The following is a 13,012-nucleotide window of genomic DNA, read 5'->3' as shown; positions in this document are numbered from 1 at the left end:
TGATATACCTCAGAGGCGTCTTGTGTTTGGCTTAAGGTTTCAGTCGATTTTAAGCAGTTTTCTTTGATGACGTGTATCTCCTCTACTGTTCTTGAACTTTTTAAGATAGAGCCACGATGGCTTTAACAACAAAACACACACAAAAACTCTAATCTCTTTATTAAGCATGAATGGCACTTAGGAAATAATAGTTCCATTATCAACCAAAGGGTGTTTTTTTTAGTCAGGCAGTTCTTTGCCACAGACTACAGAATCAGAGGTGTAAATAATAAAGGAGATATAAATAATAAGCATGTGTTCCAGATACCAGTGTGGAAAGAATGACTAGTAAACAAATGAATCTCAAGTGCAGGGAAGACAAAGCAAACTTGGGCTCAGTTAACTGGTGGAAGAGAACACTGCCAACAGCTAACACATTGCCTGGCCCCCGGTGGACCCTCGAGAAATGTTTAAATAGAAGCTGGGGGCCTGCTTGCAGTGACCTGACAATGTTTTTAAATAAAGACAAAAGAGTTACAGGCATGCCTTGTTTTACTGTGCTTGGCTTGCCTGTTTTACAAACTGAAGGTCTGGGGCAACCCTGAGTCAAGCAAGTCTATCGGAGCCATTTTTCTAACAGCATTTGCTCACTTCATGTCTCTATGTTACATTTTGGTAATTCTTACAATATTTCAAACTTTTTCATTATTGTTGTATTTGTTATGGTGATTTGTGGTCAGTGATCTTTGATGTTACTATTATAATTGTGTTGGCATTTTTTTTTTAGCCATAAAGCAATTTTTAAATTAAGGTCTATACATTTTTTAAGACATAATGCTATTGCACACTTACTAGACTACAGTATAGTGTAAATATAACGTTTATATGCACTGGAAACTCAAACAATTCATGTGACTCGCTTTATTGCGGTATTTGCTTTGTTTTGGTTTGGACCCAAACCCGAAATAGCTCTGAGGTGTGCCTGTACTTGAAAATTATGGACAAAAGCCTGAAAACACAAGAACAGGGCTCCCAGTTCAATCAGTATGTGTAGATGCTTAGTTATTGGATCTTTCTGAGATTTAACGCAAGGAAGGGGTGGAGAACAGCAGAGCTCAGAGTCCGGATGCGGGCTCTTGATGCGGAGAGGGTGAACGGTCAAGTGCAGCCCAAAGCGGGGTGGGGTCTGGCTGTGAGCAGTCTTCAGAGCTTTGCCCGTGGGATGCCAGGACAAATAGAAGCTTGCATCGAGATGCTTTTGAACAGCTGAAAAGACTGATGGCTTTGCTTCAAATCCTATAAAAAGTTGAAAGTAACCTTCAGTGTGTTGGAGGCCCACCCTCTCGCTTTATAGGTGAGGATCTGGGGTGCAGAACACAAAGCAATTTGCTAAAAGGCCATGGAGACAACGGTAGCAGGAAGAGAGCAGGAAGCCAGGTCTCACTTTCATTCATTGGACACATTTATCAACAATTTATGATTGTCCATAAACTGTGTGGGTATCATTATTTCTCACGCTGTGTACTTATGTCTCTGGAGATTTTTTATAAGGAGGTTGGCTGTTTCTTAAAATATAATTAAGGGGAAGCTGGGACAAAGTGAGAGAGTAGCATTGACATATATACACTACCAAAGCTTGCTGCTTTGTGACCACCTAGAGGGGTGGGATAGGGAGGGTGGGAGGGAGGCTCAAGAGGGAGGGGATATGGGGATATGTGTACATATGGCTGTTTCACTTTGCTGTACAGCAGGAACTAACACAACATCGTAGGGCAATTATATTCTAATAAAGATATTTAATAAAATAAAATATAATTAACTTCATATGAAGAATTGTTTCTAAGAGGTTCCATTAGTCAGTCCGTTTACCACAGTATAAAAATCTTGAGATGAATATATCTTCAGCTTTGGGGGCACAGTTTAATCACTAAAAAATTGATTCGTCTCCCTGGTATGCTATACTTTACTACAAAAATACAATATTTTAATATCCCCCCAATTTTTGATAAATCATTCTCTACCTGGAAAAATGAGGGGTAGGAAATACTCTTCTATTACAACACAGAAATTTGCCTTCGAGGACGTCTATTGTGTAAATATCACAAACATAATCCCAAATTCATTGAAAACAGAAACAAAAGAACATCCAGGTCCTCTGTACTTCAGAAGCAATTATGTCTCCTTTTGGACCACCTGAAGACCTATTTGCTACCCAACCAAAAAGTGGGGTAATTTATCCTTTTCTGCATATAATAGGAAGTCAGTTTTACTCCTCTGGGTTTTATTTTATTTTATTATTTTTTGCGGTACGTGGGCCTCTCACCGTTGTGGCCTCTCCCGTTGCGGAGCACAGGCTCCGGACGCGCAGGCTCAGCGGCCATGGCTCACGGGGCCCAGCCGCTCCGCGGCACGTGGGATCTTCCCGGACCGGGGCACGAACCCGTGTCCCCTGCATCGGCAGGCGGACTCTCAACCACTGCGCCACCAGGGAAGCCCCTGGGTTTTATTTGTTTTCTTCTTTCGCTGATTCTTCTCTGGGTTGGGTCCAGAGACTGACAGCAAGCTGCAGAGTCCTGACACTGATATTTTATTGATTTTTTTTCTCATTTCCATTGTGAACCTTTATCACAGTGTTTGAACGGGCAAACTGTTTTTACCGAAAAGGAAATGGACAACAGTGAGAGATGTTCCGAAGAGTTACCAGCTGGCCGGTCAACACTTAGCAACGCAGGGCAGGGATGTTTCAACAGCAGGGCCACTTTTCAAACAAAACGAGGAGCGGCCGCTTTTACAACCTCTGCGAGAAGTTTCTGTACGTGAGATTCCTTCTCGCTGGTTGAAAAGAATAAACACCGGGCACATTTTATTCTTCTCAGTTGAGGTTGGCTTATTCACTTGGGAAAGTGTGGTTTCAAAAACAAGGTGGAAAAGATGACACTTAAATCGTAACAGGGGTCACAAAGTCAAAGTTGTAAATGCAATATTTCGTCATTGTTTTCGTTTACTCAGACTAATCATTTGTGACCCTGGTAGGTGGGGTCCAGCATTCAGCTTAGTGACGTGGCTGTATACTGTGCCTCGAAACTTGGATTTGCAGTGAACGGGCGGTTAGGGACAGTGAAATAACGTGATGGAGAAAATGAAACTACTATTCAAGCATCAACTGAAACTGGGGGCCTCTGGAGAATTTTGTTTTCGTTATTTGGAAGGAGAGCGTTTGTTCGACAAACATTCCTTTAGTACAAGTCTGCTGGGCCAGTGCTGCAGAGATGCAGTCTTTCATGAGAATCTCCTGAGGGGCTTTTGAAACACACAGATTCTTCATTTACTGGGGCTGTGATCTTGGGCAAATCAGTCTGGGCTGGAACAATCTCTGGCTCCTTACTTCAGGGGCCCTTTCTCATCCTCCCAACCTAAAATACTTCACTCCTTAAGGTAAGGATTAACCAGAGTTAATGCAGCTAGAGATCTGAGCACTTCATGGTGACTAGTAGTTGCTTCTGCCGTGCACAGCTCTGCCCTCAGATCTCATAGGAAGATGAGGGTGGGTGTCTGATGATCAATCTTAAGACCTCAAAGACAACGAGAGTGGGGAAAACACTCAGTGCACCTGGTCAGTTTCCCCAGGAAGGCAACAATGAAAAGGGTGGTTAAATTCACCACTGGCCCCTGACTTGCCTCAATCCAGTATCACAACACGCGCTTTCACCCACGTTACAGTACGTTAAGACTTTTTCCTTCCTCCTGGGATTATTTTGTGAAGAAAAGTAAAGCAGTCGATAGCAAACTGCTCTGCTTGAATGGAAACTAGATCATCTTGAACTAAGCGTTGGGATAAAAGTCCCTCTTCTTCTCCTGGCTACTTTCACTCAGTGCAGGTCAAACTGCTCAGGATGAAGAGGATTTTATAAAACTTTATGCTAAAACGTGAGTTCAAAAGATTTATGGGGAAACCAGTGGGCTCATGCTGCAACGCCGCAAGATTAACCTTCGCGTGTGTGCACGGCCTGATTTGAAAAATGGGCATACACGTGCCCATGGGCAGAAGGGTCTTGATAACTGTAATCACAGAGAAACAGAGGAGGCAAATTAAAATAACAAGCGAAAAAGAAAGAAAAAGGAAAAGAAAACAAGAAGGAAAGGAAAATACTTTGAAGGCGCTTTTTCCATAGGAAAAAAGTATTTTATTTTTTTAAGAACAAATTCAGTTTGAAACAGATTTGGAATGTGACTTCACGGATTTCATCTTCGGGGGGCTAACTGCAATGTGGAACTAAAGCAGATCAAAAACTTATGACAGGCTATCAAAATAAAACAAAGAAAAGAAAAAATATTTATAACTCAAGCATAATACTGCGTTACTTACAAATTGGACAACGAAATTTTAAATAAATATTCATGGTACATAATTACGGCACAAATATGCAGCAATTTGGCAACCTTTTATACCATTTTGTTTCCTCATTACAGTGCAAAGGGGAATGACACTGCCGTTTAACAAGCTGTAGCTAAATACATTGCAAAATTCAGATTTTATACAAAACATCTTGCTTAGACTTTATAAAAAACCAACATTGCTCTATGTACACAATCTGGGTAAGAAAAGCCATTTCTGTCTTGTTTTCATGTGTATTTTTATTAAAAAGGTGAATAAGGCTACTGTAACACCCCAAATCCATATACAGTAAAATCTGAACCTATTTACAGCATCTTCACTTAAACATTATGGTGCAAATTCCAAAGTCGGATGACTAGGGATGAGAATACAAGGAAGGCATTTACAGTAACTTTCCAAAGCTGAACCAACTTCAAATAAAGGGACAGTTGGTAGATTGTCATATTCTGCACCACACACAAAACAGACGCACAGAACACTGGTCAATTGCTTGCAGGTAACTCTTCAACAATTCATCTGATTTTTCACAGTTTAGCATATACCCAAAATGTAGCCAACCGATGATACACACCTTTGATTTCATTAAAATCAGACTATTTCCCATTTTTTCCCCTTCTTGCCCCTCTCCCCCATCCTAAAGGTAATTTTTGATGGCTCACAAGAAAATCTTGTATGAATGCACGTACAGGAGAGGTTAGGGTGATGGAAAGAATTACATATGTACTGTGGCCGGTCACCATGGCAACCTTCCACAGAAATATGATATAGATATATATAATATATATTGTAGATATATATTATACATATATATACACATGTATACCACACACCCACTCACGCATACACACACGCACTTTGGACCAACATCATTTTCAGGTTCAGGAAATAGAGAAGAATTTCTGTGACAACTCATTTTTGCAGGTATTCACTGGAGGTTTGAGAACCTTAAAATGCTGTTGCTACGTTTATTCTTTTCTCCCAATTCAGAAAGCAAAGTGTTACCATAGTAACAGGACTATGTTAAAAGATGTCTATTTTGCATAGCACATAAAAAGTAGGTTTCCTGTTTACTCACTTCTTTTCCCAGAAGGGAGGGGGAGAGGGGAGGGGGAGAGAGGAAGGAAGGGGGTCAGGCTGAACTTTCAGCTGAAACCCCCTCGATGTGACCCGGTGGATTCTAGCGAACACTTCAGCCCACAGGGCAAAGGGAAAACACAGCACAGAAAATAAATGCCGGCACGTCTTGTCATTGTCGAAAACGATGCAGTAACACCGATTTCCTGGTATTTGGGGCTTGCATTTCCTAATCTACGGTGACGCAAGATGCCTTCAGAGGACTGGGTTATTTTTGTGTTTGCTCCCATTATTGTTATTTTTGGAGTGATGTTGTTTTTCCCAGAAGTAGCTGTCCAATTTTTTTTTTTTAAAGCACGGAGCATTGGGACCACTTAATCGCCACAAATGAATTTCCCATCTTCTGGTGTGGATCGTGTGCAATCTTAAAATATATATTAGTAAAAATCTTTCACTTTATATCCCTTGTGTTCTATATATCTATTATAAATACATCCTACCTTCCTTCTCCCCCTCGACATCATAATTTATTTCGGTCCTCGGGACTCTAAGAGGTTTGCCATGTGTGCCTCACCTTGATACAGGGCCCCGAGCTGTGGCCTCGCTCAGTACCTACCCCTTGGCCCTCGCGGCCAGGACAGCACCGCCATAAACCAAAGTGTCCTAAGGCGCAGTGGGGAGGGGAGCGGCGGGGAAGGGGCATTGGGGGGGCCGGGGAGTCTGACCTACCTTTTATATATGAGAATGCCTTAATAACGTCGATGATGATGGAATTACAGCCTGTGTGACCTTTGGCTTTTAAACTTCTAGGTCAGATTTGGCTCTCTGCTAATCTCCTAAATGCTCTCCCTGTGTTGAATAAAATGTGATAAGTATAGCAGCTGAGTCTGCCTTAAACATCACCCAAAGCAGACTGACGACTTTCCTACAGCTTCACCGCTGTACATCCTATTGCCGGTACCACGAGAGTCCTGCCGGTGTCCATCCATCCCTCCAAGCCTGGCCCTCTACCAACAATGCCCCTTTGTTCCACCCAGCGTAGAGGGACTATTTCTTTTTCTCCTGTGCATTGCTCTTTGATAAGAGTGAATTCCTTCAAATGCACCCTAATCTACCGTGTGTGTCGTTGTGTCTCCTACTTGCCTCTTAAAATCTTAGCAAAACCAAAGTGCTGTGCTATCTAATTGGAGTTTTCCCTCCCAACTCTGCTTCAGAGGTGGCAGAGCTGAACTGCCTTTGCAGACGGCCTTTCCCCCGGCCCTCCCTCCCGTGAACTCCTCACCTTCCCGGGCTGACAGCCTAGTATCTGACTGGAAGGCTCCTTATTAGCAAACAAAATTTCTATCCTTGTATCGCCCATTCGGCGGTAGCTGCTGCAAACAGATGAAGCAGGAGACGCCAAACGTTATTAATGTCTCATTAGTGATACGGAGTGTGGCGTGAGAAGAAATCTCATGTGAAGGCCTGCAGCGCCCTGGATGACAGGAGTGTGTGCAACAGTGAGGACTAAAAGCTAGCGCTCTCCGAGAGCCTCACGCGGCCAGAGTCTGTGCGACAAGACAAGTCCGGGGTGCAGCTCGGGGGGAAGGGCCACGCCCGAGGCGGAGGACGGCCTTTCCAGGCCCAGCAGCCTGGGGGCCCTGGGACACCTGCCCGGGATGCTCCCGCCCACCGACCGCTCTGTCTCCCCTCGGCTCCTGCGGAGGCCCGAACGCCCGTGGTACCCGGAAGAGGAGAGGGGCGGGGCGCGCGCGGTCCCCACACGCATCTTCCACGCGAGTCTTCCAGCTGCCGGGGCGCATCCTTTGTCACCGCGGCCGAAACGCTACAGACTAGTAAGCTGTCCGACTCCACAGGGCTCTCCCGAGAAGGAGTGTCCCCTCTCCCCGCTGTGCGCCAGTCCGTCGCAGACACAGGGGGCCTCGGACCCTCCGCGGGCGGCAGCGGGACAGTAAGTTTCCTCCGGGAAAGCGAAGGCACCGCCGAGGCTCAGACCTTGTAGTAAATGTTCGCCGGGCTCTGCGGCGGCATCTCCTGGACTATGTACACGGGATGCCCGTAGTCCCCGCTGACCTTCTCGTAGTGAGGGCAGAAGACACTGTCCGCAGTCCTCAGCGGGATGATGATGTCGCTGGGCTCCGAGCCGTTGTTGTTGCCGCCGCGCTTGGGCGTGGCCAGCGTGCTGAGCGACAGCGTGGCCGTGTGCTGCGGCGAGTGCTTGCGGTGCCGTCTCCGGTACTTGAGCAACAGGACCACCAGCGTGATGATGATGACGATGAAGATGATGCACCCTGAAGCAATCCCTGCGAATAAGGCCACTTCGGAACCGAGGATATTGTTCCCAGAATGTCCGGCGCTGTTGCCGTCTGTGCTGGAACCTGCAGGGGGTGGGAAAGAGCAGCCGGAAGAGTCACCGCTCTCGCCGGGGCTGGCCGGCTGCTGGCTGGCCAGAGACTTCCCTGGCAGCTAGACTGGCAAACCAAGCGCCTCGTTCAATAGCTAAATGCAGGGGTAGATTTAGGAGGTTGGGAATTAACAGATACACACTACTATATATAAAAGAGATAACCAACAAGGACCTACTGTAGAGCACCGGGAACTCTACTCAATATTTTGTAATAACTTATAAGGGAAAAGAATCGGAAAAAGAATATATGTGTGTATATATAACTGAATATCTAATATATCTATACATAACCGAATATATATATATATATAAATATAAATATATAACTGAATCAGTGTGCCGTACACCTGAAACTAACACGGCATTGTAAATCAGTTATACTTCAATTTTAAAAAATAGCTAAATGCAAACGGCAGAAGCCAGCCATCGGGGAGATGGGACTCCAGGTGGGACTTTGATGCTGCTCCCAGACCTCATTGCTTCCCTTCCATACATCATCATCCATCAGCTGCGTGGACAGGTTGTGACAGCCAGCCCTTGATCTTGCCCCACGTCTTAACCCAGGTCAGCCAGCCTGCGGCCACCACCAGGAGAAAGAAGGGAAGTGGCCGATTCTCCAGGTCAGCATCTGCCGCCCAGGCCATGCTGTTCTCGTGCCCTCTCTGGCTACCGTGGCTTCACGGGAATATCCAAACCGCCTGCCTTTAAAGACAAGCCCTGCCGACGGCTGGCTGGAGAGCTTGCAAAGAGGGATGGGGCCTGGGAAAACGTTCAACCCGTAACTCGTTTGTATTATTTGATTTACACTTAAAATATATTTGGAAGGCAGCAGAAAACTCTCACACGGAACAGACTGCCAACCCAAATGTTAAGCACTAAAAAATTGCCTGGCATCATTATATTATCCATTTATCAGTTTGTCATAAGAATTTGACACATCTTGTCATTGAAAGTTAGAAATAACAACTTTCCTCCTTGAAGCTTGGAAAGAGATGGAATATTGCTACAGATGCTAAATTCGCACGACTACCAACTAGGCATGCGGATCCCTAATACGGAACTGCTGACGTCTGCTCAGCGACCACCATATAAAAAATTCATTCCCGTGGTAACAAACACATAGCTATTTGTTCAAAGACCGCTAAAAAACCGAAGTTAAACGGCAGTCAGTTTTATCCAGTATTCTAAACCTCTGCCAGGAATCCGTTTAATATTTTATTCTACACTGAAAATGTGAAAAAAAATTTTTGACGAAACCACCTGAAAAATGTGGCATTACGCAACATTTTAAGATGTTACCATCTTGAATGTAGAAGAGGATCAATCAGGCTCTCTGTGGATTAGATATAACTAGATGAAGCACTGGTACAGTTATATATACATTAACACTGGCTTGAAGCTAGGTTTGCAAACAGCACGATAAAGTGTCAGCCAATGAAAACAGCTTTGATCTGAAAGAGCAGTGCTAATAATTGGCACTTACAGCTGATGAATTCTACTCTTTTGAATGTAAGACTTTTGTGGGAATTAATTATTTTATTCTGGTTGAGTAATTGACAACAACTGACCGAGAGCAAAGATTACTGACTGCGGGAGCTACAAGTTCATCCTCCTGGTGCAGAAGTACTTGGACTCTGTTCTACCCGCTGTGATACGAGCAGTGTGGAACACACAGACCTAGGCACACATGGGTCACGCTGCTATACCTGGATTTGGTTTGACAAAAGGACTTGTTGTTGAACTTCTTCCATTTGTACCAGCTTCAAGTTCTGGCCGTCTTGTTGGATCATTATGCCTGGTTGACCCAGCGGAACTCGCATCTATATGAAAAACAAGCGATTACTTACAGCACAGACATCTGATGGGCTCTAGCTTTAGGAGCTGGATCTATATCTCAAGAGGCACAAATAGAAATGAACATAAGATTCTTTATGCAAAGTACTGTGAGATGCAAGAATATAATTTTCCTTTGAAAACAAAACGGTTCTACTAGTTATTTCAGAGGTTTAGATGGTGAGGCCATCTGTGGAAACCGTAGGGATTCTTGCATTTGGCAGGCAGAGCACTGCAGATGACATTTTAATTTAACTGAGTGAGTTGACTGACTACTATCCCAATTTCTAATTAGAAGAATATTTCTTTCTGCACAAGAGGTCATCTCTGTGTGAAAAGGCTCAGTGAACACAAGTCTTCTGTAGTCAAGATGCAGAAATGGGCAAAATGGCAGAAGCTTAGTTTGTATTCTGGATATTTTAATGGTGAACCAAAGAGGTGTTTTGCTTTTAAGAAGGAAAAATGTATCTGTAGATACAGACATGGCAATAGACATTGTACCTGGCTGACCTCAACTTTTACAAGTATCTCCAGTAAAAGAAGTGGGTTGCAACAACTTGAGGAAATCTGTCAGTGGCTCAAGGTGCAGAGAAAAGTTTACTTTGGAAACTAAACTGCAGAGTGAGTGAAGGCGCATGTGGGCAACGCTGGCGCCATACTAGCTGGGGGCTCGACCAGATCAGTGGCTCCGTGAAGCAGCAGACGGTCTTTACCTTGTCCAACTTTCATGAGGATCTTCATGGCTCTTGTCTGGCACACCCCTCCCTCCTGGTTATCCAGGCCCTCCAAAGACCCATTTGATGTAGCTGATTAAAAATAAAATGGACAAAACAAAAAAATAAAGAAAAAATCAGGAAATCAATAAGCCAAGTTTACATGAACATGAAATGTCTGAAAACAATTTGGAAAATAAGAATTCACCCTTAGTCACAAGTTTTCTTAAAGTATGGGATGCTGAAAGGCAAAACGAAAAAAATAAAGAAATAAAGAAAGATGGATATCGTCCACACTGCCGCACGTATGACCTCTGGTTTCCAATGTACTTAAGTGCCTTCTCCTCCCTTTATAATTAACGGATTTTGTCTGATTCTACAGATAAAAGGGACAGCATCTTCCAAAAACCTGACTATTTTGGAGTTAACCTCCTAAAAGCTGAATAGTAAATACGGTAATTTCAAAACGTGGTAATCATCACACAGCACCTGCTTCCTCTACTATAGATTTCCTGCCTCAAGAACAATTACCTTGATGCTCCCTGTTTGTCAAGCATCCAACTTCTATAAACACTTAGAGAGGAGACTCCCACGCCCCTTTTCTTTCCTCAGCTTTGCTTGAGCTTAAAAGGTTGTACTAGAATGCAAGTCTTCCAATTCTGGAGTTTTCCTCCATCATTTTGTACTCGACCCGAAAGAACGGATGTGTTATTACCACCACCATCGACCTTGGTCAAACTCTTCAACCGAGCTCCCTGGTGCAGAAGAACTCTGAATGCACAGAGGGACTCACAGGTGCCCACTGCTCTCTGAGGGGCCTGGGACGGCTCAGGACCTAAGGTGAGGACTTGGTTCAGGTCCACCAGCTTGATGCCCTTCCCACCGCGAGAAGGAGGAGGAAAGACAGAACATTTGACCATTTTCAGTGTCTGTTTTTTACCAACAGCCTATGCCCTACTCTGTTTCAACCCATTGTTCTATCTCTTTAGGATGGTGAGTTCTCTGAAGAGCGCTGTAACTAAAGCTGTAAAAAGATAGGCTGCCAGGTACCTTGCTGAGGGACAGGATTTAAATTACAGGTCAAGTTCCAGAAGAGAAAAGGAGGTGGGGAGTGAGACGTTTTCATTCCTCCACAGTTCAAGGGGCAGGGAACGTAAATGTTTCATAAACAATTCTGCCAGGTAAATCCTTCTCTACTTTAATTATCAAAGTTTTGTCAACTAACTCTATACTTTTAAAAGCACTGAAAAAGGGACAGATTTCCTGAAAAAAATACATCCAAAGACATTCTTTTAATGGGCTGTTTGTTTTCCAAATGGTGGGGCAGCAGACAAGTTGGACAAGCATGCATGGAAATATGCATGCTGTGGGTAATTATCTTGGCTGGAAAACAAGGCCAGGATTGACTTGTCTTTGTGTTCTCAAGTTAGCGACTTTTACTTTCTCTGTTTTCCTTAATAATAATCGCTGCCTCTTGTGTGCAAAAATATCTCTTTGCTTATCTGAGTGTTTCCTTAAAGTCCAGCCTCACAATCATATCTCACTCTTCTTCTATTGCTGACACAGAGTTTCTCCTGGGAAACTGGGCAAAAGTTGCCATCAGTTTTTTGTTTTTTAGGGTGAAAAGTAGATAGTATCCTCTTGTAGATTGTTGAGAAAATGTGTGGCAGATAAATTAGAACAAATACCTAAGAACTAACTCTGCATGCTTCTGCGACTCTTAAAAAAAATGTTTTTTTTTCCCCCCATTTTCTCCATCTTCTTTCCCTTTTGTTTCTTCCAAACATGTACCTAAATTTCAAAGTATCCTTTCCTCCTAAAGGCTTAGAACAGTATGGATATCTACAAGCAGGCACTCTTTCTGGCCAATTTCAGAGCAGTGCTATGATCTTCACTTATTCACAGTTTTCTCATCTGATCTTTCTCAAGATGTAGGATATGCTTTTATATAGAAAGAAACAGTGGAAAGCTGATGTCTTTATTTGGTTGACAGTTTCAAAGGTTTAGTTTACTTAATTCAAGTGGAATCTCCATGTTTTCTAATTAATATACACATAAATGCACCCCAATGCAAAGTTCAATGCCTAAGTTTTTCTTGCTAAAAGTTTAACACTAAGTTAACAAATGATAAAAATAAGATCTGAAGGGTGGTACCCAGAAAGAAAAAAGGTGTGTGTGGGGAGGAATATAGATTTACTGAATATTTATTTTAACCTTGAGATAAAAAGGTAAAAGGTTCAGGTCTAAAAGAAAAAAAATAAAGGAATATGAGAAAGGACAGACAAGGCATGGCAGAGAACAGTCCCTGGTAAACAGAATTCAGAACTGCATCTGCAGAGGCAGAAACTACAGATGACTTCTGCTTTGTCAGTCTGGAAGTGCAAGAGGTGCACATAATCTGAGTGGCGTTTTCTTTTGATTTTAATGCGTAGGTCAGTGCCTTTTCTGAATACCAATGCCTTCGTGGAGAGCTCCCTTTTGTTTACTCAAAGTGATATCTGAAGAACTCCCAAACGTAAAGAACTCCAAAAGCATTCAAATTAAACTGCACTCTATGATTTAACATCCACAAACTACACATGGTAGGAAGAAAACTGGGTAGTGTGAGAT

General features: G+C 43.4%; 1 protein-coding gene across 1 annotated transcript in view; it reads right to left on the bottom strand.

Annotated features, from left to right (window-relative positions):
• Positions 1-5,715: 5,715 nt before the first annotated feature.
• Positions 5,716-13,012, bottom strand: part of EFNB2 (ephrin B2) — a 44,408-nt gene continuing 37,111 nt past the window's right edge. The window contains exons 3-5 of the mRNA XM_004273613.4: positions 10,403-10,495; positions 9,563-9,676; positions 5,716-7,827 (exon numbers count right to left, since the gene is read on the bottom strand). Coding sequence (XP_004273661.1) covers positions 7,439-7,827; positions 9,563-9,676; positions 10,403-10,495 — 596 coding nt within the window. The 3' untranslated portion in view covers positions 5,716-7,438. The remainder of the gene's footprint in view (positions 7,828-9,562; positions 9,677-10,402; positions 10,496-13,012) is intronic.

This window comes from Orcinus orca, chromosome 18 (genome assembly GCF_937001465.1).
Source record: "Orcinus orca chromosome 18, mOrcOrc1.1, whole genome shotgun sequence".
In the NCBI taxonomy this organism is placed as follows: domain Eukaryota; kingdom Metazoa; phylum Chordata; class Mammalia; order Artiodactyla; family Delphinidae; genus Orcinus; species Orcinus orca.
This window is presented reverse-complemented; position numbering and strand designations above follow the sequence as displayed.